At 38.0% G+C, this 24,874-nt stretch overlaps 1 protein-coding gene across 1 annotated transcript in view; it reads left to right on the top strand.

The window, feature by feature from the left end:
• Window positions 1-202: 202 nt before the first annotated feature.
• The window catches only part of LOC131044665 (uncharacterized), a 71,131-nt gene continuing 46,459 nt past the window's right edge, over window positions 203-24,874 (top strand). The window contains exon 1 of the mRNA XM_057978035.2: window positions 203-689. Coding sequence (XP_057834018.2) covers window positions 306-689 — 384 coding nt within the window. The 5' untranslated portion in view covers window positions 203-305. The remainder of the gene's footprint in view (window positions 690-24,874) is intronic.

Genomic DNA, 24,874 nt, shown 5'->3' on the forward strand with positions numbered 1-24,874 from the left:
TTATCGACATGGTGGGCCAGCTTGATGATCAAAGAAATAATCTTGACAGTCCACGTGAACGTGCAAAGTTAGGGGTCGCATGTATTGCCTCCCCTCCCCTACCCTTCATTTAAAAAAAAATAAAAAATAAAAAAAAAAGCAAAGAAAAGAAAAGAAAAAGAAAGAAAGACAATAAAAAAGAGGCATGCGTATGCAAAATTCACAATTACACACATATAAAGGAATCAATACCCGTACATCATAAAGTTGTTTGTCGTTGACGAGGGAATCGTATCCAGACTGCGTATCCTGCCATTCAATTCAAAATGTGGAGGAAGTCGGCGTCTTTCGTGATGGAGAATGTCTTAGAACAACGGAAAGACATTCGGAAAGCAGCAGGTATGGAGGGAGAGATGAACAAGTATTATGAGACCCGGGCAGGGCACCACTCCGCCGTCACTTCGGATTGGCTGGCGCAGGCACAGGCGGCGCTTCCACGCGGCAATTCAGAGGAACTCGACAAGGCACCTATCGACGAAACTGCCAAATCCTTTGACGTCATTGCTGAATTCAATCACTGGAGAAAGAAGCCTCATTTGGCGGAGGCGGTGGCTGCCATCATGGCCTTGGCTGCTGTCATCAAGCGCAGCCAGGCCTCAACCATGATGGAGCTCGAAATCGAGCTCAAGAACGCCTCCGACACTCTTAAAGTAAGTTGCCCCATTTCTATTTCTCGCAATTTAATGTGATATTTTAAAAGAGTTTCCTTCAATTCTGCTAAAATAGAGGTGTCGGAAAAATCACCACATTTATGGAGTTAATCTGGATGAATTTTGACGGTAAACTGTGATCTGTTAAGACGATTTATTGTATTTGGTTTGCTTTCTTTCCTTCATCTTGTATTCGGAACGATTTTATTAATCCTTTCATATTCTTTGGAATTCATCTAAAACCCTAAAGTTAAGCATGCGCTAAAAGTGATCCATCCACTCCCCACGAGTCTCTCGCCGTATTTTGATAGGCTATGTTTTCATCCAATCGGTTTACTTTTGACAAAATTTCAAAGCAGTATTCACTATATAGGAAATATGCTATTTTTTAAGCCTAAGTGGTTTACTTTTGACAAAATTTCAAAAGCACTATTCACCAAAAAGGAAAATAATTAACAGGTTAGGTGCTAGTAAGTAAGTTGCTTCTTCCTTTTTGCTCATGTTTAACTCTATCGATCCGTAAAACCTAGCAATTACCAACTATTGATTTCTATCTGTCAACTTCATAAAACACCTTCAGCACTTTGATTTACTATGTAGAGTGGCTAAAATATCAGTATAGCATTTTTAAATCTTCTGTATCAACATAAGGAGAAAATAAACACAATTTGACAGTGCAAACAAACCATCAAAGGGACTGAGACACATGGATTAACCCGGATAAATCATCAAAAGGGAAGAGAACTCCTGAAGATTGAGCTCGTGATCTTCATGTGACTTCTTCCAATCTAATGCATCATAAAAGCGATCTTGTGGTTAGATCTATTCTTGTAATATATGCTTGATGATTTCTAATTAAAGAGATCTATTGTATGAATTATGATTGTAAATGATTCCTAACTTGTTTGCAGGGTCTCAACCCTACTTTGTTTCAATTAAAAATTGTAATCTAGGGCAAAATTTAGGTATTCATAATTTGGGGACATTACATGGATCCCATTAAAGAGATTGTACAAACTTGAGCCCCCCAAACTTATTGACAAGTACCAAAAGTTGTTAGAAGATTTCAAAGCTAGTGTTCCCCTTGATGAGTACTTGGAGGCACTTGGGAACAATTATTTCGACAAAAGGGTTGTATATGAATACATAAAAAAATGGCCAAGAAGGAGATCAAGGAGCAAGATCCAAGAGAATCAAATCACAAGAAGCTGCTAAAACCAAAGAAGAAGAAGAGCCAATATTGTGTGTTGAAGACGTGTCAATAATTGCAAATGATGTCCAAGAAACATCCATCCAATTTTTAGGTATGTAAGTAATTGGTCCATTGTAAAAATGATTTGCAAGGTATGGAAATGATTGGACCACGTGAGGATGTTGTGCAAGATATTAATTATGCTGTTGTGAGGAATGATTTGTCCAAGATTGACCCCGATTAGAAGGAATTGCAAATTTATGAAGAAAACTCCATGATGATACATATCAATTATATGGAAGTTGAATAGGGGACATTTGAACTTTTTCGTTCCAAGATCAATGGGCTTGCTGATAGGTTAGTGTGCAGCCATGTGAAGGAGACTTTTGATTTGCCTCTTGGAGAGATCAACAAGGACATTGCATAACAATGGATGTGCTCAACATGTTGTTATTCCATAACGCTTGAAGTTAAAATGGATATAGTCACCCTGGGGAGCATGATGCTAATTGAAGTGAAAGATATAACCTACAGTTAAGGACACCCAAATCCCTTTACTCAAATACAAAATTGGCATTGCACAAAGGAGTGAGATCTTGGTATTCACAACACTCCCATAATTCATCATGACAGAAGATGCAACATTTTTCTATCATTTTGGATGTCAACAATGGTAATCAAAATTTTGTACTCATTACCAAGGATCTGTCATGTCTTGCCCAAAGTTAGGCTTTATAAATACAAATCGCAACACTTAAAACATGAGCAACTAAAAATAATGAAAGCCAACCAAGATTAAAACATTGATTAGGGTTGACTAGGGGAATAAATAAATAATAGTACTGGCAATAATAAATTAAATGATCGACTCAAGGCATTGATGATAGAGGCTGACTCCCTTGACATGGTCATCCACCTTTGCAAGATTTAATATAAGATAAAATCTAGCTTACCCTAAGTAGTTTGGTGCCCAAGTTAATCGCATATATAAAGGGCAGCATTTGCAACGAAAAAGGGGATTAGTTTTAGGAGCAGTAATTAATTTGAAGGCAGCGATGGTATCTAAATCTGCATCATAAGTATACACAGCAATCGATTTGAAAGTTAACACGTGGCAAAGAGATTAAGGACATATGTTTACATTAGTATTTGTTATTAACAACTATTGAGGAGGTGTGATCACAGCAACAGTTATTAAAAGACAAAGGATAAACCGTCAAGGATCGCCACCTTTGCAAAGAGATATCCATGGGAGGAGATACGCCCTTCCATCCAAGAAGGAGATATATATGTACAACATATTAACCTCCAAATCGGGTTGGGGGGGGGCGCATGGAATGAATAGCAAAAACCCTCATTAGCAGCAATCAGACCTGGTCTGAGCAGAGACATATTAATCTCTTTTGGTGTGCAGAAATAGTTTTTTAACATATTTTTATATCCCTGTCATGTGTATGCAGATATGAATGTATATATTTCTATCAGTTGTATGCAGATATGAATGTCTGAATTTAACATAAATATCTATGCATTTAATAAATGTGATTTTCCGTTTGCAATAATTGATCATGTCATGGAAAGGAAGGGAATGCAAGGAGGGGGAATGGCAAGGGATACCTCATAAGGCACGCCACCTCATGAGAATGGTTAAGGATCACATGAGGCCAAGGGGGATAAGGTCCACCCTTGGGCCTTGGGTCGAGGGTCAATTGAGGGGCACCCTATTGCAAGTCTTCTCTACGAACCCCATATTGATCAATTGTTGACATCAGCTAGAAGGGATGCTCTCTCATATTAGGAGAGAAGGACGACATGATAGAGGGAAATGACATACAAACCCCATTAGGTACACCAACTCATGAGAATGGTTAAGGACCGCATGAGGCCAAGGAGGACAAGGTCTGCCCTTGGGTCTAGGGTAGGGGATATATGGGTCACCTTATCATGCGATGAGGTAAGGGTGAATAAGATGAGGTAAGGTCTGCCCTTGGGTCTAGGGTAGGGGATATATGGGTTACCTTATCATGTCACCCAATTCTACCCTCGCTATGGTTGAACATATAATCATTTAGAATTGTTATGTGCTATAAATATGTATTTCCTTTAGCCCTAGAAATGGAAGTATTCTATGAATTATATCTACGTCATTATCTAACTTGGTTGTAGGTTTCCAAGGCAGACTTACCTCATCTTATTCACAAGTAAAGGTTATACCCTTAACTGTATTATGTTTCTTGTTTGTGAATTTAGGGCAAATTACAAGGTAATCCAGAAAAGGGACATTACAAGTGGTATCAGAGCATGATCCTACCAGCTTGTAGGGTAAAGATAAATCAATGGATGCATTCTAATCAATGAGGAGTCTAACAATACATGTAATTGCGTGTATGCTCTGTGTTTGCATATATCCATGAGTGTATGCTTTGTGTTTGGCATGTCTACTATGTGAATATCTATGATTACTGTAAACATATTCCTATTGTCATGAGATTTCTATTTTTTGGGTGATATAATAACTAGGGCGAACCAGAGGATATGAATTTATTCAGAAAATAACATTGCATTTGAGGTCATAGATGTGTGCCATGCTTCTTATCCTCATATATATGTTCTTGCTTTAATGATAAAAGATATCTATGATATTATGCAAACATTGGGACAACCGAATTGACGCTAATTATATCACAAGAGGGATCTAAAAGATTACAAATCTTCAAGGGTAAGTTAAGGATCCCCGTGTGGAGAAAACTCTGGATAAAATTTACATTGCTTGAGGACAAGCAATTTTCGGAAGGGCTGACTGTCATGTCCCGCCAAAAGGTAGGGCTTCATAAATACAAATCACAGCACTTAAAACATGAGCAAGTAAAAAAAAATGAAAGCTGACCTAGGTTAAAATATTGATCAGGGCCAGCTAGGGGAATAAATAAATAATAATACTAGCAATAATTGATTAAATGAAGGCCAACCCAAGGTAATAATGATAGAGACCGACTCCCTTGGCATGGTCATCCACCTCTGCAAGGTTTAATACAAGATAAAATCTAGCCAACCTTAAGTATTTTGTTACCCAAGTTAATCACATATATAAAGGGCAGCATTTGTAAAGAAAAAGGGGATCAGTTTTAGCAGTAATTAATTTAATGGCAGCAATGGTATTTGAATCTGCATCATAAGTATACTCAGCAATCCATTTGCAAGTTAACATGCAGCAAATAGATCAAAGATATATGTTTACATTAATATTTGTTATTAACAACTATTGAGGACGTGTGATCACAGCAGCAATTATTAAAAGACAGAGAATAAACCATCAAGGGTCGCCGCCTTTACAAAGAGATACCCGTGGGAAGAGACATGCTCTTCCATCCAAGAAGGATATATATATATTGACCTATAAATGAGGGGGGGACATGGAATGAAGAGCAAAATCCCTCATTAACACCGATCAGACCTGATCTGATTAGAGACATATTACTTGTGGTCTGCAGAAATAGTTATTTAACATATTTATATATCCTATCATGTGTATGCAGATATGAATGTATATATTTCTATCAGTTGTATGCATATATGAATTTTTGAATTTAACATAATTATCTGTGCATTTAATAATGTGAATTTTTGTTTGCAATAATTGATCATGTTGTGGGAAAGGCATGGAATGCAAGAAGGGGCAACGGCAAGGTAAACCTCACTAGGTACACCACCTCATGAGAACTGTTAAGGACTGCATGAGGCCAAGGGGGATAAGGTCCGCCCTTGGTCCTAGGGTTGAGGATCAGCTTAGTGGCACCCTATTGCATGCCTTCTCTATGAATCCCATATTAATTAATTGTTGACATGAGCTAGAAGAGATCCTCAATCATAACAATAGAGAAGAATGACATGATAGAGGGAAATGGCATACAACCCCCACTAGGTACACCATTTCATGAGAATGGTTAAGGACCAAATAAGGCCAAGAAGGATAAGGTCTGCACTTGGGCCTAGGGTAGGGGATCTATAAGGCACCTTATCATCTCACTTGATTCTACTCTCATTATGGTTGAACCCCAATATAATCATTTAGAATTATTATGTGCTCTAAATATGTAATTTCCTTTAGCCCTAAAATGGAAGTATTCTATGAATTATATCTACATCATTATCTAACCTGGTTGCAGGTTTCCAAGGCATGCTTATCTCATCTTATTCATGAGTAAAGGTTATACCCCTAACTATATTATGTTCCTTGTCATTGTGAATTTAGGGCAAATTAAAAAGGCAATCCCGAAAAGGGACATTACAGGATATATGTTGAAAACAAAATAAGAGGACTCAGTGATATTTCTGGAAACTCTATTTGGATTAGTTAGAGCATGTGTGAACATCAAAAGTGGACTGAAAAAATACAAAATAATTTAAAAAAGGACATTGCATTTTGTCATGCCCCGATCATGAGTTGGTCGTCCCAACATCTCTAATGGTGTTTTTTTTTGGTCAATAATAATGATAATTTTATTAATAACTCGGGTTTTTGAAATGGCCCAAACCAGGTGGGGCTCTCCAATGATTTCAAATTTTGAGCCCCCACATCATCCAAACCCTTAATAACCCGACAATGCTGCTCAGTCTGAAACCCATCAATCAACCCTATGACATCACACCCCTGAGAGCTAGAACCACCCTCCACCTTTTGTGCAACCCCACTAACAACCTGATTGGAGCTACAATCCAAATGAGCACCACCTTTTGCTGCACCATCCGAGCCACAAGCCATACTTTGCTCAGCATTTGTTGATTATGGAACCTTTTCAATGGTATCTTTAATCAGACCCTCTAATTCCTAGGGGGTTTTCAGAATCATCTCCTCCTTATCCACCATGTAAAGCTGGGGGGTTACCTCTTTCCACCATGATGCTGGTCGCTTCACCCTATGATTAGCACATGAATCAGCATTATCTCCAGTCTTAAAGCATTGTCTACACCTAAAAGGAATCCCTTCATAATTCACATATTGAAGTCAACTACCTTTTGAAGTAGAAATAAAAATCTTCGAAGAGAGATCCTTGGAAGTATCCACCTCAACCAAAACACGAGCAAAAGTAGTATGCGACAAATTGAGAGAGCCTTCATCAGTCATTAAAAACTTACCTAAGGAGTTTTGAACAACTTCACTACAAGAGTCAAACCAAAACTGCAATGGAAGGTTTGGAAGCCTAATCCACAGAGGGGTGCGATCAAAGGATTCCGACTCAAGGTTAAAAGCCAGATGCCAAGCTATCAACATCAACGGATGACTGTCCTCCCAACACCATTGACAACCACCAAAGATTTTGTTCCTATCCTCCACATTTTGAAAAACCACAACGAAGAACCCTCGAGCATGTGGGTAAATCTGCACACAATCATCCACAATGGGTTCCCAGTGATTTGAAATCCATTTATGGAGGTCACCAAGACTTGGCCAAAGTCATCTAAAGCGCCCAATAAGCCCTATCCAGCAAAAACCTTTTCATTATGCTCAATCTCCTTCTCAATCTCCTCTGTCAAATTGACAATAGCCGGCTTGGCTGTAGAAACCATATCTGTAGCAGAGGGGTCCCTATTTGCCATTCCACGAGACAATGACTCACAATGTGGCATCAAATGCAAATCCCTCTGATCCGAACCACCCCTTTTCCTCCCACTTGTTGACTGTCATTCTCTGCAAGGGGTCGAAGCCCCAATCCACGTTGGATGGACACACCACCATCATTTGCACCAAAACCCTTTCAGTTTCAAAAAGACCCAAATCCACCATCCCAATACCGTTTCGGTGCATCAACATTCCAAAATCTGTCATTACCCCCCTTCACTGCGGAAGCTCAGTTGGTAGCACCTCGTCCTGGGAGATTTTCAGCATAAAAATGTCCTCCTGTAGAAACCCTAGTTTACGAAGCCAAATAGAGCAACATCGTAGCAAAAGAATTATCTCTAATGGTGTTTTTTAAACACCAATCCATAAAAAACATTAAATAAATAATAATAAATAAAATATTTAATAATTACATTTCGATTTTTAAGTTTTTGTTGGCGCCTGGGCCAACTTCTATTTTTTTCCTCAATGCCGACTTGTGATTCCTACTAGCATAGATAGGTTTTAATATAGTGTCTGGTTGCTTGAGGAGACATGCTTTGTTTTGATTACGATTTGCAGTTTCAAGCTCAAGTGCTTCTAAGATGAAACCCTAGAGGGCTTGAGTTGGGTAAAAGGTGAATGGTGGAAATCAAGGATTCCAAGAACACATCAGTACTTCTTCCTATTCATGGGCATAATTACATTTTCTTTGTTGTGTCTAGGGGCACTAGCAAAGCAGGGTTGATTTTAGGAGATGTGCCATAAGGAATGAATTAAAGATTTGCATGCCACTAATTGTTAAACTTTGCCTTGAAGGGATCACGTTTTATTTGGTGCAGGAAGACAAGTATTTGAACAACATGTGACATGTTTGAATCGAAGATCTGAGCAAATTTCAAAAACATTACTGTGAACATAGTATCATTGAGATTTTGTACGTTTATCAATAAAAATTATAAATAGTCCGAATTTCAATATTGTTCTTGCAAAATTGTATTAAACATTATTCTACTAAAGAATGCTTTGTACATTCGATAACTATAGCGAGCAGGTGCAAAAATCATTATATTTGTAATTGGATTGAATTGGGTGAATATCTTGTTGCTATTAGTTTTTCTTTGTAATTTGTGTGTGAAATTTTGGAAAGTATTTGGTGGGATTTCAGTGGTATTAAAACTTGGCATCATGTCAACATGTGTATTTGATTCATGAGTTATCATCAAACAAAAGAAGAAAGAAGTTGCCATGGGTGACAGAGAGGAAGACAACTCTCAAGAATTCATTAAAGAAGGCAAAGAGTTTCATACCAACATGAGGGATACCATAGTTGAAATGGTTTAGTAAGTAGAATAGCAATTAGAGTAGATTAAGAGAAGGAAGAATTGTTGGTATGACTTGTAAATGAGATACTCTTTTCATTGAAGTTATGGTGAAATTTGTTATTTCAATAAGCCTCATGGTTCTATTTCTCAATTTATTTTCATGTTGATTAGATCGAATGGAAGAAGTTGTTGAATGTATTTATGTGGAATCCCCCTAATCCATACCACTAGCCTCTTGCTGCTTGTAAGTGTGCCTTGTGTGGTCAATTGGAGTAACATGAGCCTAACCTCAAATCGTCCTACACATTGTTTATGCATTAACTTGAATGGTAATCAATGTTTGGCAGTATTGGTTCGAACATCTTTGAAACGTCCTTAGAAGATTGCATTGAGCTCGTGTCGAATTGTTCAAGTTGATGGTGAGACCTAGCTTGGTAGGATTCCACTTAGTCATTCATCTATCTTCTTGTATTCTAGGACCTAGTATAGGCTCTTTCAAACCCTACATCTTTTGCCCTTTTTTATCTTCCAATTAAGTATATAGGACCTAAGTTCCAACAAATCAAGCATTCAGGCATTCGAATGTAAGTCCCCTTGTGATTCCAGCATAATCACATCAACCAACAAAACTTATCCAGACGTAGTGACCCTACATTCATGAACCTTGGAGTCGCCTCGAATGATCCTTAAGCAAATCTTCAGCATCCGAGAGATTTTGTTCAAGAGAGGATAAGATACTTATGGTATTTTATTTTGTGTTCGCATGTGCGTAAAAAACACATCAACACTACCCAATAGGGAGATTAGATGACAAGACTTAATGATGAATACAATGCCTTCAATGCTGCCATACAAAGAGATATGTCCTTTATAGAATACTATGAGATGAAGATAAGGAACGGGCATAGGAGGAGAAGGTATGAAGAGCAAAAGGACATTCAACATCTTCTGGGAAAAATCACTATTCCTACTTTCGATGTATCTGATAGCTCTTTTGCAAGAGCAATGGTTTTAGAATTAGACACATACTTCTCCTTGAAACCAATATTTGAAGAAGAGGCCATCAAGTTTGCCATCTTACATCTTGAAGGAGTAGCTCACGAATGGTTGTATTATGGCATGATAACCTAAGGGCATGACTCAATCACCACCTTAGAAGACTTCAATCAAAGATTGATAGAAAGGTTTGTTAGATGGGATCCAAAAATTCATTTCAGAGAGTTAGCATAGCTGAAGCAAGAGGGTAAAGTGGAAGACTATGTACCAGAATTTTAGAGGCTTGCGATGATGGTTCAAAATGTGACGGAAAGGAGACTCATAGTCCTTTTTGTAGGAGGCCTAGCTGAACTCAAAGATTTATTAAGGGCGTTTGATTCAAGTTAATTGCAAGAAGCATCAAGAGAGCCTTAAATTTAGAGGATTTTGTGACTAAGGACAGATTCTATTCCAAGAAAGCACCTATTTTGCCAAAGAGACCTTTTCAAAAGAGCATGTCACATCCCAAGGGATTATCCCCTAAGCAAAACCAAGTAGAGATGTCTAAGAATGAACTTTAAATGAAAAAGCTATGTTTCACATGCAGGGATCCATGGCAACCAAGACACAAGTGTTTGGGGAAGGGACAAATACACTATATAGAGGTAGTTTCCAATTAGCATACAGAGGATGGCGAGCATGATTCAGAGATAGTTGTAGACGTGATTGAGCTTGAGGAGGGAGCAAAACCCATTATCACGACTCCATATTGCCATCCTAGGAGATACAAGGAGGAGATTGAAAAAACAATTAAGGAGCTACTAGATGCGGGTCACGAAAAGCCTAGTTTCAGTCCATTTGCTTCATTCGTTGTTTTGGTCAAGAAGAAAGATAGGACGATGAGGATGTGCATTGATTATAGAGCCCTCAACAAAAGGACAATTAAAAATTGCAACCCTATACCCAAGATTGATGAATTACTTGATGAGCTTCACGGTGTAGTGTATTTTTCCAAGACCAATGTGCGGTAGGGGTACCACTAGATAAAGGTTAGAGATAAGGATGCACAAAACAACTTTTAGATGTCACTATGGGCATTAGGTCATGCCTTTTGGATTGATCAATGCACTTGCCACCTTCTAGTCATGCATGAATTAGGCATTCATTCTTCAATTGAGGAAATTTGCATTGGTTTTCTTTGATGGCATTTTGGTTTATAGTAAGATTTGGGAGGTCCATTTGAAGCATCTAGATGAGGTGCTTGACATACTTGAGCAACATTCTTTTTAATCCAATGTCTCCAAAAGTGAGTATGGGCTGACTGAAATTTATATTTGGGGTTCAAGATTAGTGCCCAAGGGGTTAGCGTGGATGTATTGGCCTAGTCCAAGGAATTTGACACACAAGAGATTTTTAAAAGGGTTCTCACAACTTGCAATGCCTTTGACAAATTTGACAATGAAGGGGGCATTCTCTTGGAATCAAAAAATGTAGCAAGCTTTTGATAAACTCAAGGAGGTAATGAGTTCATGTCCTGTTTTGGCCATTCTAAATTTCTCACTTCTTTTTGTTTTAGAATGTGATGCTTTAGGTGAGGGCATTGGGGCAATTTTGATGCAAAATAGACACCCCATAGCATTCGAAAGTAGAAAATTCAAGAAGATGGAGAGGGGTTTTTCCATTTAGGACAAAGAGATGTTGGTTATCATCAGAGTTCCCAGACTCGCCGCGAGTCAGGCGAGTTCGCCGAGTTGGCGAGTCGAGCCAAGCTCGGCGAGTTTTTCTGACTCTGGACTCGGACTCGACGAGTTTTGACCATAACTCGCCGAGTCCGAGCTCCAGGATTCGGCCATGACAAATCAATGTTTTGGCTTGCAAAAAACAAAAAAAACATGAAGTTGTTTGACAACTTAGTCTCTTTGTCAGGATTCATATATGGAATATAACATTTAAGTATAAGTGGCATTTCCTTATGTCTTTTCTCTTTCTTATACTTTAAGTTATATTCCATATATATTGTTAGGATGTTTGAGAGTGGTTTCGGACCTCCATGAGTTATAATGCAAAATCTAGTTTTTGGAGGATCCTTCAAATTTCCAGACTTAGTCAAATTTTAGGCCATTTCAGGATCAGGATGACATTCCAGACTTTTAAGGTGAGTTCACTTTGATCTTGATGTAAGGGACGAGACCTAGGAGGACAGTATGCATTCAACCAAGGTTTGATTTAGCAACTTGAAGCGCGACCGTATAGTACACAAAAACCCTAGGAATGATCTAAATTACCCCTCATCACTCAACTGACCTAACCTCCTTCACTCCACCTTGAGGAGATCCACCTGACTTGATGACCTTTGAGAAACTCAATCCCTTCAATGCAAAGGCTAAGACACTAAAACGACTAACAACAAAACTAAAAGAGCTAACCCTATAGAAAGCAAAAAGTGGGGGTCTTCATTTGCAATGGGGTGATGTGTGAGTACCTCACAACATGGATCTTTCTTAAAATTTTGAAAAAAGGGGGTGAGCTGGGGACATTTTCTACCTGTCCCCACATACCAAAAAATCCCCCCATGGGGCACAAGGTTATTTTTGGCAAGGGACATGTCTCTGAGGAGCATATTTCCAAACCCTTCTGGCCTCTTAATTCCCCCTTCCATCCAACATATATATAGCCTAAAAACTAAGAGGTCCAAGAAAGACCAAGGTCAACTATAGTCCCAAGGTAAAACCTAAGTTCAACAAGTACACTATTTAATGCTACCATACACAAGCACTCCTTACAGTTTCCAAGTGAAGATGTTCATGATGTCTCATGTTGGTGCTCCCAGAATTTCAATTTGGCCAAAGAAAATACCAAACAGAAGCCCCAAACAAGTAGATACTCTACCAGCATGCCTTTCATGGCATAACAAGCTAGCACACATTATAATTGTGCTTTATTCAATAATGGGTGCATGAAAGAAGTTTTAAATCGTTAAAAATCTCTTAATTTCAAGGATTTTTTTATTTTGCCGAGTCATTGCCGAGTCGTTACCGAGTCATAGCCGAGTCACGAGTCGAGTTGGCCTTGTCAAGTCCGAGCCGAGTCCAAGTCTAGGAACTTTGGTTATCATGCATGCACTTGTCAAATTCAGACGATACTTGGTGTGTGGTAAGTATATGGTGAAGACAAACCATAATAGCTTACTTCCTTAATCAAAAAGATTTGAATGATAGACAACAAAAATGGGTAAGCAAATTACAAGCCTATGATTTTGACATTGGGTATGTAAAGGAGGAAAATAATTTAGTGGCTGATGCACTCTCTAGGAAACCTTATTTGTGCACTATAATTGATATATCTGCTGATTGGAAGACTTTCATTATGGTTGAGTACACTAAGTATTCAGTTACTAATGATATTTTGGAAGGAAAGTTACAAGATGATGGGTTCAAGGTGGTTGATGAACTCATGTTTTAAAAGGATCAAGTGTATCTTATACCAGAATCCAAGATTAGGGAAATTTTTTTGAGAGCATGTCATGGCATACCGCTTGCTGGATATCTAGGCTTCTACAAGAGATACAAGCAAGTGAGGGAATGTTTTTCATGGGAAGGTTGGCCTAGAAAAAATTTCAAAATCCAAAATTTATTTAATATCTTATTGATTAATTATGTATAGGTGCAGTGTTGATAAACACTTGTATTTATTAATTGAGAATGCCCTAGTCGACTGTCTTGGATGGGACATGATAGGCAGTCATAGTTTGAAAGGTTTTACAAAACATTGATCTTAATCATCTAGTCAAGTAGGTTTGTTTTCCACGTTCTAAAAAAAAACTAGATATGCATAGAACAATCACCTAAGCAAGGAGGTATCTACTGGCCACTTTGGCCTAAAGGAAGTTGGAAGTTTATCTTTTCTCATCTCATATAGACTCATTCCAGGGTGACTTCTTAATGAGTAGAAAATTGCAACTCAATTGGCAGAAATCGTTTTAGCCAACTTACTGCATTTGTTCCAACTAAAGTACTAATTCACGATGTTGTCACTAATTGGAATTTGTGTCATGCCTGCTCACATTCTAGCCTTGACATGTCATGTTAGGTTCACTCATATGCAATGCAATGGGCATCCTCAACAATTTTTATATAGATGTTTCTTTGCTTGGAAGTTATGTTGTTGAATTTTTTTAATTTCGTAGATTGCATATTTTCATCAAAATCCCAAAATACCATAATATTGCACTTATTTTGGTACAATGACTTAGAATGACACTAAGGGCTGACTATGAAAATTTACATCGAGCTATGGGGTGTAATTGTATCCATCAACACAAAATTGCATTTCTTTCACCATCAAACATTGCTAGGTAAATGATGCCAATAAAATCAGAAGGTAAACCAAGCTAGCATTTGAGTGTGTATAACTTTGGAAATGATTCCAAAGAGAATATTGCAAACGATCATCTTTGATCTTACATTTTGTGCTATAAATTACAACTACATCTTAACTTATCACAAATCAGAGGTTGGTGCAATTGGGGATTGAGCACCCACTTAAGGGTCGTCAATCCTCATAGCCCAAAACACTCAAACACACACACATGCAAAATGTGGAAGCTTAAATGCAAAAATACAGAAACCTTATTACTTCCTGTAGCTCATTATAGTTTGTTTATATAAAAAAGAATCCTACAATAGCATTTCCCGTCACTTGCTTCTCTCACTCACTTATCACAAGGCTTCACAAATAGCCATTTTCTCATTACAATAACCCTTTCAACTACATGTTTTACAACTTATTTTAGTACTCTGTTATACATAGGTACAATTTCTTTCTTAATTTGTTTCTCTTGCAAAATAAATTTATAGGTTGCATGGGGGTTCTTGAAAGGATCATATCAAATAGAGATGCTTGATTCACCTCCAAGTTTTGGACAACTTTATAGTTGGCCGTGGGAACACAATTAAACTTTAGCACAATAGATCGTCTAGAAATAGATGGGTAGATAGAAAGAACAAATCAGATAGTGGAAGATATTTTGCACGTGTTGTATCAATATGGATCAACGATCAAGATGTTAAGAATATCTTCCTCTCGTAGAGTTTGCCTATAATAACTTCTTTTATCCACCTTGGGAATGGTCCCATTTGAAGCACTCTTTGGAAGAAAATACCAAACGTTTTTGAGTTCGGATAATCTAGAGGATAGAATTATAATTGGTTTTGAAATGTCAAAGGATATGGAAAATCAGATTGATAGGATAAGGCAAAGGTTATAGGAGGCATTTGATAGAAAAAAGAGCTATGAGGATAGAAATAGGACATAGAGAGATTTTTTTAGTCAGGGACAACGTTTTTCTTTTAGGTATACCACATTAGAGCTATGATTAATAGAAATCGTTTTATTAATTTGGGATGCAATGACCAAAAAATCTATACCACACGTAATAATCCTCGAGTTGTACCCCAAAATTTCAATATTTTTTAGTTATTATGTATTCATTCATTTGTATGCTTATCTACTTCTATCCATACATGAGAGGCATCTATCCATACATGACATATATTCCTTTATTTATGTTGTGAGATTGCCATCTATCCAAATGGAATAGGCATCTATACATATAGGAGAGGTGCGTTGCATGTGTGGGGAAAATCATATTATTAGGGAACACCCAAGGGTGCAAGGTAAAATTAGAGCAAACCAACCTCAACGGGGACCTCCACAAAGGATTTCTGTTGTAAAAAAATGTTAAAATAGATTCCAGAATGTACCCCTAGAAACAATAGGTATACTTTCAAGGCAACCTATTTCAATAGTAGTAGACACTGTTGAGCACTATCGGAAACTGAGAGGGGGGGGGGTGAATCAGCATTCACAAAATATTATCAATTAAAGTGATTCTATCTTCATCATTCATCCATGTCAATGAGCTGAAAGTAAATAGTAGTAACAACAAAAGCAGCCACACAATAACACTAGATTTTTACATAGAAAACCCAAACTGGGAAAAACTACAGTGAGAATTAAAACCCAAACTGGGAAAAAACACGGTGAGAATTAAACTTGCAATATATAATAATAGTTTTACAGTAGACAAGGCTTCCTGCCAAAAAGAGCTTATTGCTCTGGACTTGCAGGCTGAAAAGAGACTCGCTCAGTTGAAGATCACTTCTTTAGGGCAAGATACAAAATTGATCTTATAAAGCAACATGAACAATAGATTGAACTGTATACAAAAGGCATTTGTAAGAATGCAGATAATAGTTCTTTAAATATGCTCATCTGTCTACTCTATACATCTCCGAACCTCTGCTCTTACTCACTTCGCATCTACCAATCACTTATTTCGCTCTATGTACCCATCTCTTATTCATGCACTCACACCACTTCATCTTCTTTTTTCTCCATATCTAACATAGCCAATCCACTCAATATATACCACTTGGATTAAAAAACAACTAATGCTAGGTCTGCCAAAAGAGTACGTAATGTGTTCATAGAAGTAACCCAAAAATGTATTATCCGGAAGGTAAAAAGGATGTGTATGAAGTTTGAACTCCTTCCAATCAATATCAAAAACATTTTTCACCCAACCACTTGGACCCAAAATGCATAAACTAGTGCAAAAACTTGTTCTGTACGACACAGTGTTTAATCCAAACCAAAAACAAATAAAGCAGTTCATCCAAGAGAACCCTGACATCCGTTACACCAAAATAGTAACATATAATCTCTTGAGACATATCTGAGTACAACTACTTATTCCGGTCCACGATAAGTTTCTTCAGAGCAACCAACAAAAGTACTTCCGGACCAGGTGAAGAACACTAGTCCTCTAGAAACATACTGAAACATGATTTCATATCTTCTCATCAGCACAATGTGAACTTCTAGATAATTTTGAATCATAATGTCAAGAGAACAAACATCCAAACCACCATTTGTACATCAACTGAGCCTATCCAAAAACCGGATCACCAATAACGACCATGGCAATATGAGATCGACAAAGGTTTGACATCAATGACAACAATGACATCCATATGTGTAACAAACACTTGATCATCTAAATGTTTTATTTCTCTGTAACTTGTAAAAAAATGCCATTAAAAGCTAGTCACATGGAATAATCATGGATAGTCTAGTATGGAGATAATGTAGTTAGGGAAGTCATTAATACCATTATTGTATGATGCCTTTAGTCATATGGAATCATTATGGATAGTCTAGTATGGAGATAAGGTAGTTAGAGAAGTCATTAACACCATTATTGCTTCATGCCTATAGGGTATTGAAGTCAAATTGAGGTGTCTACAGGTGTTATGTATATTACAAAATGTAATTGGTAAAACTTGAAATTGTATTTACAATGAGCAAGAATGCTCAATAAATAATGTACAAGGAATTACAAAATAGAAAATTTCTAACAAGAAACTTAGGATAAGATCGAAGATGATCTAAAAATACAATATATTACTTGATTGAGAATTAATAATTAACTTAGGAAAATATTATTTTAATACCCTCCCTTAATGCTCAATCTATCATTTACACCAAGATGCCCCCTGAATTTGATAAACTTATCTGGATTGAGCGACTTGGTGAGAATGTCGGCTGTCTAATCCTCTGTAGGAACAAACACCAACTGAACTGATCCGTCTTCAACAAGTTTTCTGATGAAGTGATAGTGAGTTTCCACGTGCTTGGTTCTTTCATGGAAGACCGGATTTTTGGCAAGTTTGAGAACTCCTTGATTATCATAGAACAAGGGAGTTAGACTTGCTTGAGATATTTGCATATCCGCAAGCATCCGACGAAGCCAAATTGCCTCACAAGCTGCTTTAACTGCTCCTCAATACTCTATTTCTGTCGAGGAGAGAGCCACTGCTGGCTGCTCTTTACTAGTCCATGTGATTGCACTAGATCCCAAACTAAACTGTGAAGACCCTTTGTCCTCTGTGCTGATAGTTTCCAGATTTTTTTGAATGCAGGTTATAGTTTTTGGTTTGTATGTGTTCTGTTTTTTTTGTGTTTTATGAGGGTTTTGACATAACATATGAAATATATATAAACAAATGCTCTATATAAGTGAAAAAATCCATTGCAATCCATTCAACTTGCCAAGGCTACAAGATATAGCAGTATAATTTTGGATTTTCAACCTTTTTAAATCTAAATATCAAAAAAGCAATTATATTGGAATGATTGGAACTTGTTGTTCTGATTCAAACTACTGCGTCAGATTGATTGCACTTCTAATGGCCGTGTTTCATTTCTCTGTGGATGCCGCTGCTTCTAAAATTATTCCAGAATTTTTAATTATCTCCTCAATCAAAATCGCCCAAGCCCTAGATGGTACCGCTGGGTAAGAAGTACGGCTGGGCTGAGAAAGTTTTAAATGGCCTGTAGCAGCTGTAAATGATGATGAATCTTCCTATTTTGAATCTGCAATAAATTCAATACTTTTTCCCTCCAAATGATGATAACTTGAAGAAATACTTTGCAATTTAAGCACAATTTGGACTCTTGATGTGAAGCCCTCCTGTAGACCAAATTCAGAAGATATTTCACTCCCTCAAATGGTCGCACAATGAAGATTATCCATTCTGCAATGGTTGCTTGCACACTGAAAACCTTGACTTTCGCTTGTAGAGAGAAATTCATGAAGACAAAATACCATAATAATGCCTTAGTTCAATTTCCCAAGCAATTTATATGTTCTCCATGAAGGGGGTCAAATTTCTCCTAAAAAGCACAATTTTAACTCATTAAACATCTTTAATGTTGGTATAATAACTTAATTTCACCCCCTTGGCCTAGGCAGCTCACTTAAATAATCAATTGGCCCCTTTTTAATGATGCAAAGGCCCTTTCTTTATGAAATATTAGTAACTTTATAATATAACATTAAATGCTTTATTATAATTAATTATTAATAAAGTATTCACTTTATTAGTAATTAAATAATCATAACTCTCCAAATAATCATTATTTCTCAATTTTATCTGCACCCGAAAGTTAACTGTTTTATCCTTTGTATGTGCAACTGCCTTACTAAAAATAGAAAAGGTCCCTCTCTATGTAATTCTGACATACTATAAATAGTAAGTAATGCATATAGAGTACTGGAGACCTCAAACGAAAGCCAAAACTGCTAACCACTGAACACTGGAGATTATACAAGCCTCAAAAGACCCCCTAACCATCCTCATTAGCCTACAAGGGTTAGAATAATAGGCTAATCATCCAAAAATCAATTTCTACTAAAATGGGGACATTATAGTCCGCCCCTCCTGAAATTGCTTGTCCCCAAGAAATCTCGTCTGCAAATAAACTCCTCCACCTGGATCCCAAGTGAAGACCCATGCAATGTCCCTATTGTCACCAAACAACTCTTGTAATATTGGCACATCAAGCTGATCTTGCTAAATTAACACATCCTCGCCATTGGGTGTCATTGGAGTAAGATTCTCGAGTGGAGGCAACTCATGACACTAATCTTGGTTGCTATCAAACTTGGCACAAGATATGAAGTCATTCAAACTGTCCATCACATGTGTCACTAAACCATGCATCTGAAATAAATCATGTACATGAGGACCAAATGTGAAGCTTTATGCACTCCTCACCATGTACACTGCTGAAAACTCCTTTGTGAGTCCTGTCTGCAATCTCGATGCAGTGCTAGGATTCCAAACACTACGATCAATGCTCACCTCAGGACTGGGGTCGTGAGAGTGATCAACATCGATCTTGATGAATGGATTATCACATGACCAAGTAGCGTCCATCTCAAATAAGGGATTGTTCACAAACTGAACAACACCTCCATGTTGATCCAAATCATACCACTCTGAACCCCTAGAGTCATGAGCAAATGAGAACCCCTCCCGAATGATCTCACGCTCTATCTTCTTGCTTTGCTCTCTATAGAGAGAGATAGAATGCAAACTCCCATCACCAATTCCCCTCAACACAAGTCCCTTTATTCATTTCAAATTTCATTTCCAATTTAGGTACATTGAGGGTAAATATTCCGATGTCTTGGAGCCGTTTCATGCCCAAGACTACATCCGCTGCACCCATATTGACCACATAAAAATCAGCTTGTAGCTCATAATCATTCAATCGTAAGGTGAGATTACCTATCCGTTTGGTGCACGTGAGGGTATATCCATCTGCAACTTTGACTCGAAATCCATTGAAATCCTCTGTCTGTAATTTGCATTTGGCCACAAACCCCTCATCAAAAAAATTACGCATTGCTCCGGAGTCAAGCAAAGCAATGCAATGCTGCCCACTAATCGTTCCTCTGAATCATAAAGTAACCTCATCTTGCTCGTCAACAAATAATGCCATGGGAGATAGATTCCCATTAGGCTTTAACTCTGTTGAAGCTTTTCCACCTTGATCATCCCCTGAAGCAGCTCGCTGATCTAAGATTTCAGCATCTGAATCCTCATAATAAACCCACATTACGCGATTTGCATTGCCCTTAGGCCTCAAAGGGCATTCATACTCTTTGCTGTAAGGCTCCTTGCACTAGAAGCATAGTTTCTTTTTTTTTAACTCCTCTCATGTCTCTTCATCCACCATGGTTGCTGATTTCTTTTTCTTATCAACAAATGGTTGAAGACTCTCCTTGTTGGTGGAAGGAACATCTTTATGTGAGCTCTTGCTTTTTGGGGCTACAAGTTCCATGCTCCTAGCCTTCCTCATGGCTTCTTGCAGTGATGAATGGTCAAAAGCTTTAACCCAACCTCTCAAAGGTTCTAGAAGACCCTCAATGAACAACACAATCAATCTCTGCTCAGAGATATTGGTGACCATGATAGATAATCACTGAAAATCTCCAATGTAGCTCTCTAAGCTCCCAACTTGCTTAAGCTGAGCAAGCTCTCTAAAGTATGATTTCGGATCCTATCAAAACGTTCAACCAACCGATCAATGAACTCCTAGTATGAAGTGACGAGGTTATGCTGTAGGGTGACCATTCCATTATGCCACCAATCATTAGCCACTCCATCAAGATGCAATGTGGCAAATTTGATTGCATCTCCCTCTGTCATAGGCCGCAAATGGAAATATGTGTCCAATTTATGTACACAATACCGAGTTGTGGCCTTCCCACTTCCATTGAACAATGGTAGGGTCAACTTGCTAGTAGCATATTTTAGATCCTTGTTCTGATTTCGTGGCCTCTTGTCTTGCCTGACTTTAGCATGTTCCCTTTTCTGAGTCACGAACCTATCAAAGTTCAAATGTTCCCTTACATCAGGAGGTAATAAGCTCCATTCATCATGCACTGTCATGACTTTCTCCACAAACCAGACATCATCATCCTCCCCTACACCTCCTTCTAGCTCGTCTCTCAAGAAAGTTGGCCTAGTAGGCCACTCAACTGTGTGTGTAGGAGTTCTACGAGCCCTGCGAGTACCAACCACACTCTTGTTATATCCTTGTTCCTAATTCTGCCTCCTAGGATTAGCCAACTGCTGTATGGCTGTTGTGAGCTGCTGCAATGTATCTGCTATAAGCTGCTGCCCATCCTGTAGTCCTCTAATGGTTACCCTCACTTCTGCAACCTCATCACGTGGTAGACTGTTCTCTTTTCTGTCACCCATGGTGTCCTACTGGTTATCAAAATTCTGATTCTTGTTTAATAATGCCCTTCTACATGTATAGTACCTTTGAGAACCAACTTCCCGTGGCTGCATACGAAGCCTTTAACCCACTAGGATAGCAGGATCAAGGCTCTGATACCATTGTGAAGGCCCTTTGTCCTTTGTGCTGATAGTTTTCAGATTTTTTTGAATTGAGGTTATGTTTTTTGTTTTTTATGTATTCTGATTTTTTGGTATTTTATGAGGGTTTTGACATAACATATGAAAGATATATAAACAAATGCTCTATATAACTATAAAAATCAATTGCAATCCATTCACCTTGCCAAGGCTACAAGATATAGTAGTATAACTTTGGATTTTCAACCTTATTAAATCTAAATATCAAAAAAGCAATTATATTGGAATGATTGGAAGTTGTTGTTCTGATTCAAATTGCCGTGTCAGATTGATTGCACTTCTAATGGCTCTGTTTGATTTCTCTATGGATGCTGCTGCCTCTGAAATTATTCCCGAATTTTTAATTATCTCCTCAAGCAAAATCGCCCAAGCCCTAGATGGTATGACTGGGCTGAGAAAGATTTAAGTGGCCTGTAGCAGCTGTAAATGATGATCAAATTGACCAAATCAATTGCAATCTTTGTCCTTCGGACTTTCTAGGAACACCGACGGTGTCTAGACTCTGTTCAGACCATGGCTTGATAATCTGACTTATGACTTTCAAAACTCAGACCATTCAAAACTGACAAAATTGGTGCCGAGAGGTCACAAGGCTCTAACAAAAACCCTAGAAAGCAGGAAACAAGGAGGGTCCCCATTTGCAATGGGGTGATGTGTGAAAAGGTCACAACAGAGCACTTGGCATCTGGAATCCATACATATGCTTTTAAAGAGCCAAAAACTTTCAGATGACTGATCTTGGGTTTGCGACCAGTCCATGCTTCCTTAGGAGTCTTCCCCTTAACAACATGAGTGGGAGATCGATTAAGAAGATAGACTGTAGTAAACATTGCTTTTGCCCAATACTTCTTAGGAACATTTCTGTGTTCCAACATAGACCTAGCCATTTCTGTAATGGTGGGGTTGCGACATTCTACAATGCCGTTTTGTTGAGGAGTGTATGGTGTGGTTAACTGACGTTTTATACCATGTGTATCATAAAAAGTGGAGAAAGCAGTAGAACAAAACTCCTCCCTCCCCATTATCAAACCTAAGAGTAATAATAGAACAACTAGACTCCTTTTCTATTAAGGCCTTAAATTTTTGAAATACAGGAAACGCATCTAATTTCTGTCTAAGAAAGTACACCCACATTTTACAACTATAATCATCAACACAAAGCAAGAAATACCTGCACCCACTAACAGAAGGAGTATCCATTGGACCACATATGTCGGCATGGACCAACTGTAGTACCTTAGAGGCTCTCCATGAGTCACCATCCTTGAATAGTGTTGTGTGCTGCTTCCCAACCTGACAAGCTTCACAAACTCGTTGATTCTAAGTTTGAATTTTAGTTAGGCCATGTACTAAATTTTCTTGAACAAGTTGAGCAAAGTAGTGAATGTTCAGGTGACCATATCGCTGATCCCATAGACTGGTGATAGAGGATGATTTAGCTGCAAAAACATGCTCAAGAGAATCACTCATATCCACAAGTCGGTAGAGACCATGATCGTCAATGCCAATAGCTACAGTAGTGCAAGATGCACGATCAACAATCGAACACTTGTGAGCATTGAATATCACATCAAGCTGAGGAGAATGCCGCATAATTTGGCTCACAAAGAGAAGGTTCAGTTCCATGCCAAGAACGTAGTATACATTGAGGAATATGAGATTACTCCCACCAGACTGTATCTGAATGTTGCCCTTGCTGACAATGGTACTCTCTTCACCTCCTCCAAAAATAACTGAATCAGTATAGGGAGAGAATTTTTTAAATCAATCACGCATGTGAGTGAAATGCCAAGATGCACCAAAATTTATATACCAAGCAAAAGACTTCACATGGTCTGTAGGTCTTTTAGTCATGAAGGCGTAAAAGGCAGACTCTCTCCGCTCTGTGTGCTTAGCAACATTGGCTTTAGGTTGAGACCCTTGCTTCCGTTTTTTGGAAGCTATCTGATTGCGACAATCCTTAATCATATGGCCATATTTGTGACAATAGTTGCATTGAACCTTCTTCTTCGAACCATCCTGAGACTGACTGGAGCCCTTCTGCTAAGATGACTGAGAGAATTGAGCTTTGCCTTTATCCTTGTGAAAGGATTTGGCTGCAAAGGCTTGTTTCTAAGGAGGACGTGTTGATGTGTTTTTTATGCACATGCGAACACATAATAAAATACCATAAGTATCTTATCCTCTCTTGAACAAAATCTCTCGGATGCTAAAGATTAGCTTAAGGTTCATCCAAGAAAGACTCCAAGGTTCCAAATGTAGGATCTCTTTGTGTGGATAAGTTTAGTTGGTTGATGTGATTATGCTGGAATCACAAGGGGACTTACTTTCGAATGCCTGAATGCTTCATTTGCTGGAACTTAGATCATCTGATGTTACAATATGGTGATGCTTTTGATCCTAACCTGGCTGGAGTTTAACAAAATGGTAAAAGATAAGGGTTTGAGAGAGAGAGTCTTTCCTAATCCTATGAATGTAGGAAGGTGAGTGAATGATCAAATGAAATCCTACTGAGCGAGGTCTCACCATCAAATTGAATAATTTGACACAAGCTCAATGCAGTCTTCTAAGGACTTTCAAGGATGTTCGAATCAATACCATCAAACATTAACCACCATTCATGTTAATGCATACATTCAATAACTTCTCGCATTCAATCTAATCAACATGAAAATAAATTGAGAAGTAGAACCATGAGGCTTGTTGAAATAACAAATTTCACCATAACTTCAATGAAAAGAGTATCGCATTTACAAGTCATACAAACAATTCTTCCCTCTCCCAATCTACTCTATTCTAGTTGCTATTCTTCTATTATTCTATTCTACTTACTATTAGCTATTAACTGTTAACCTTTACAAATGAAGAGCTTGAGCCTTTTATAGTGCTCTCAATACAGTTCAAAGACTCAAATCAATTTGAGATCAATGGCCGAGATTTTACAATGAAAACCCTAATTAGGGTTTGTTACAACAAACTAAATTCGGCCAATGAAATAATTACATTAAAAAAATGTGGACCAATAGGAATCAGGAGTAGGTGCCTCGAAGTTTGTGCTATCACTAGTGAGCTTGATTCATTGAACTTGGATGCATTGATGTGGACTTCATTGACTAGAGGAATGGTGATTGGAAAGCCATCTGGGATGCCACTTCACTCTTGCAATTTGTAGGCTTGAGTTGATTCACCATGAAGGAATATCTGTTGATACTCAACATTATCTAGCTTCAGCGATGATGACGATGATCTTTTAACTTTGATTAACTCTTCTGAAACTATTTGCTCTTGAAGTTCTTAGA

Source organism: Cryptomeria japonica, chromosome 2 (genome assembly GCF_030272615.1).
Source record: "Cryptomeria japonica chromosome 2, Sugi_1.0, whole genome shotgun sequence".
Classification (NCBI taxonomy): Eukaryota; Viridiplantae; Streptophyta; class Pinopsida; order Cupressales; family Cupressaceae; genus Cryptomeria; species Cryptomeria japonica.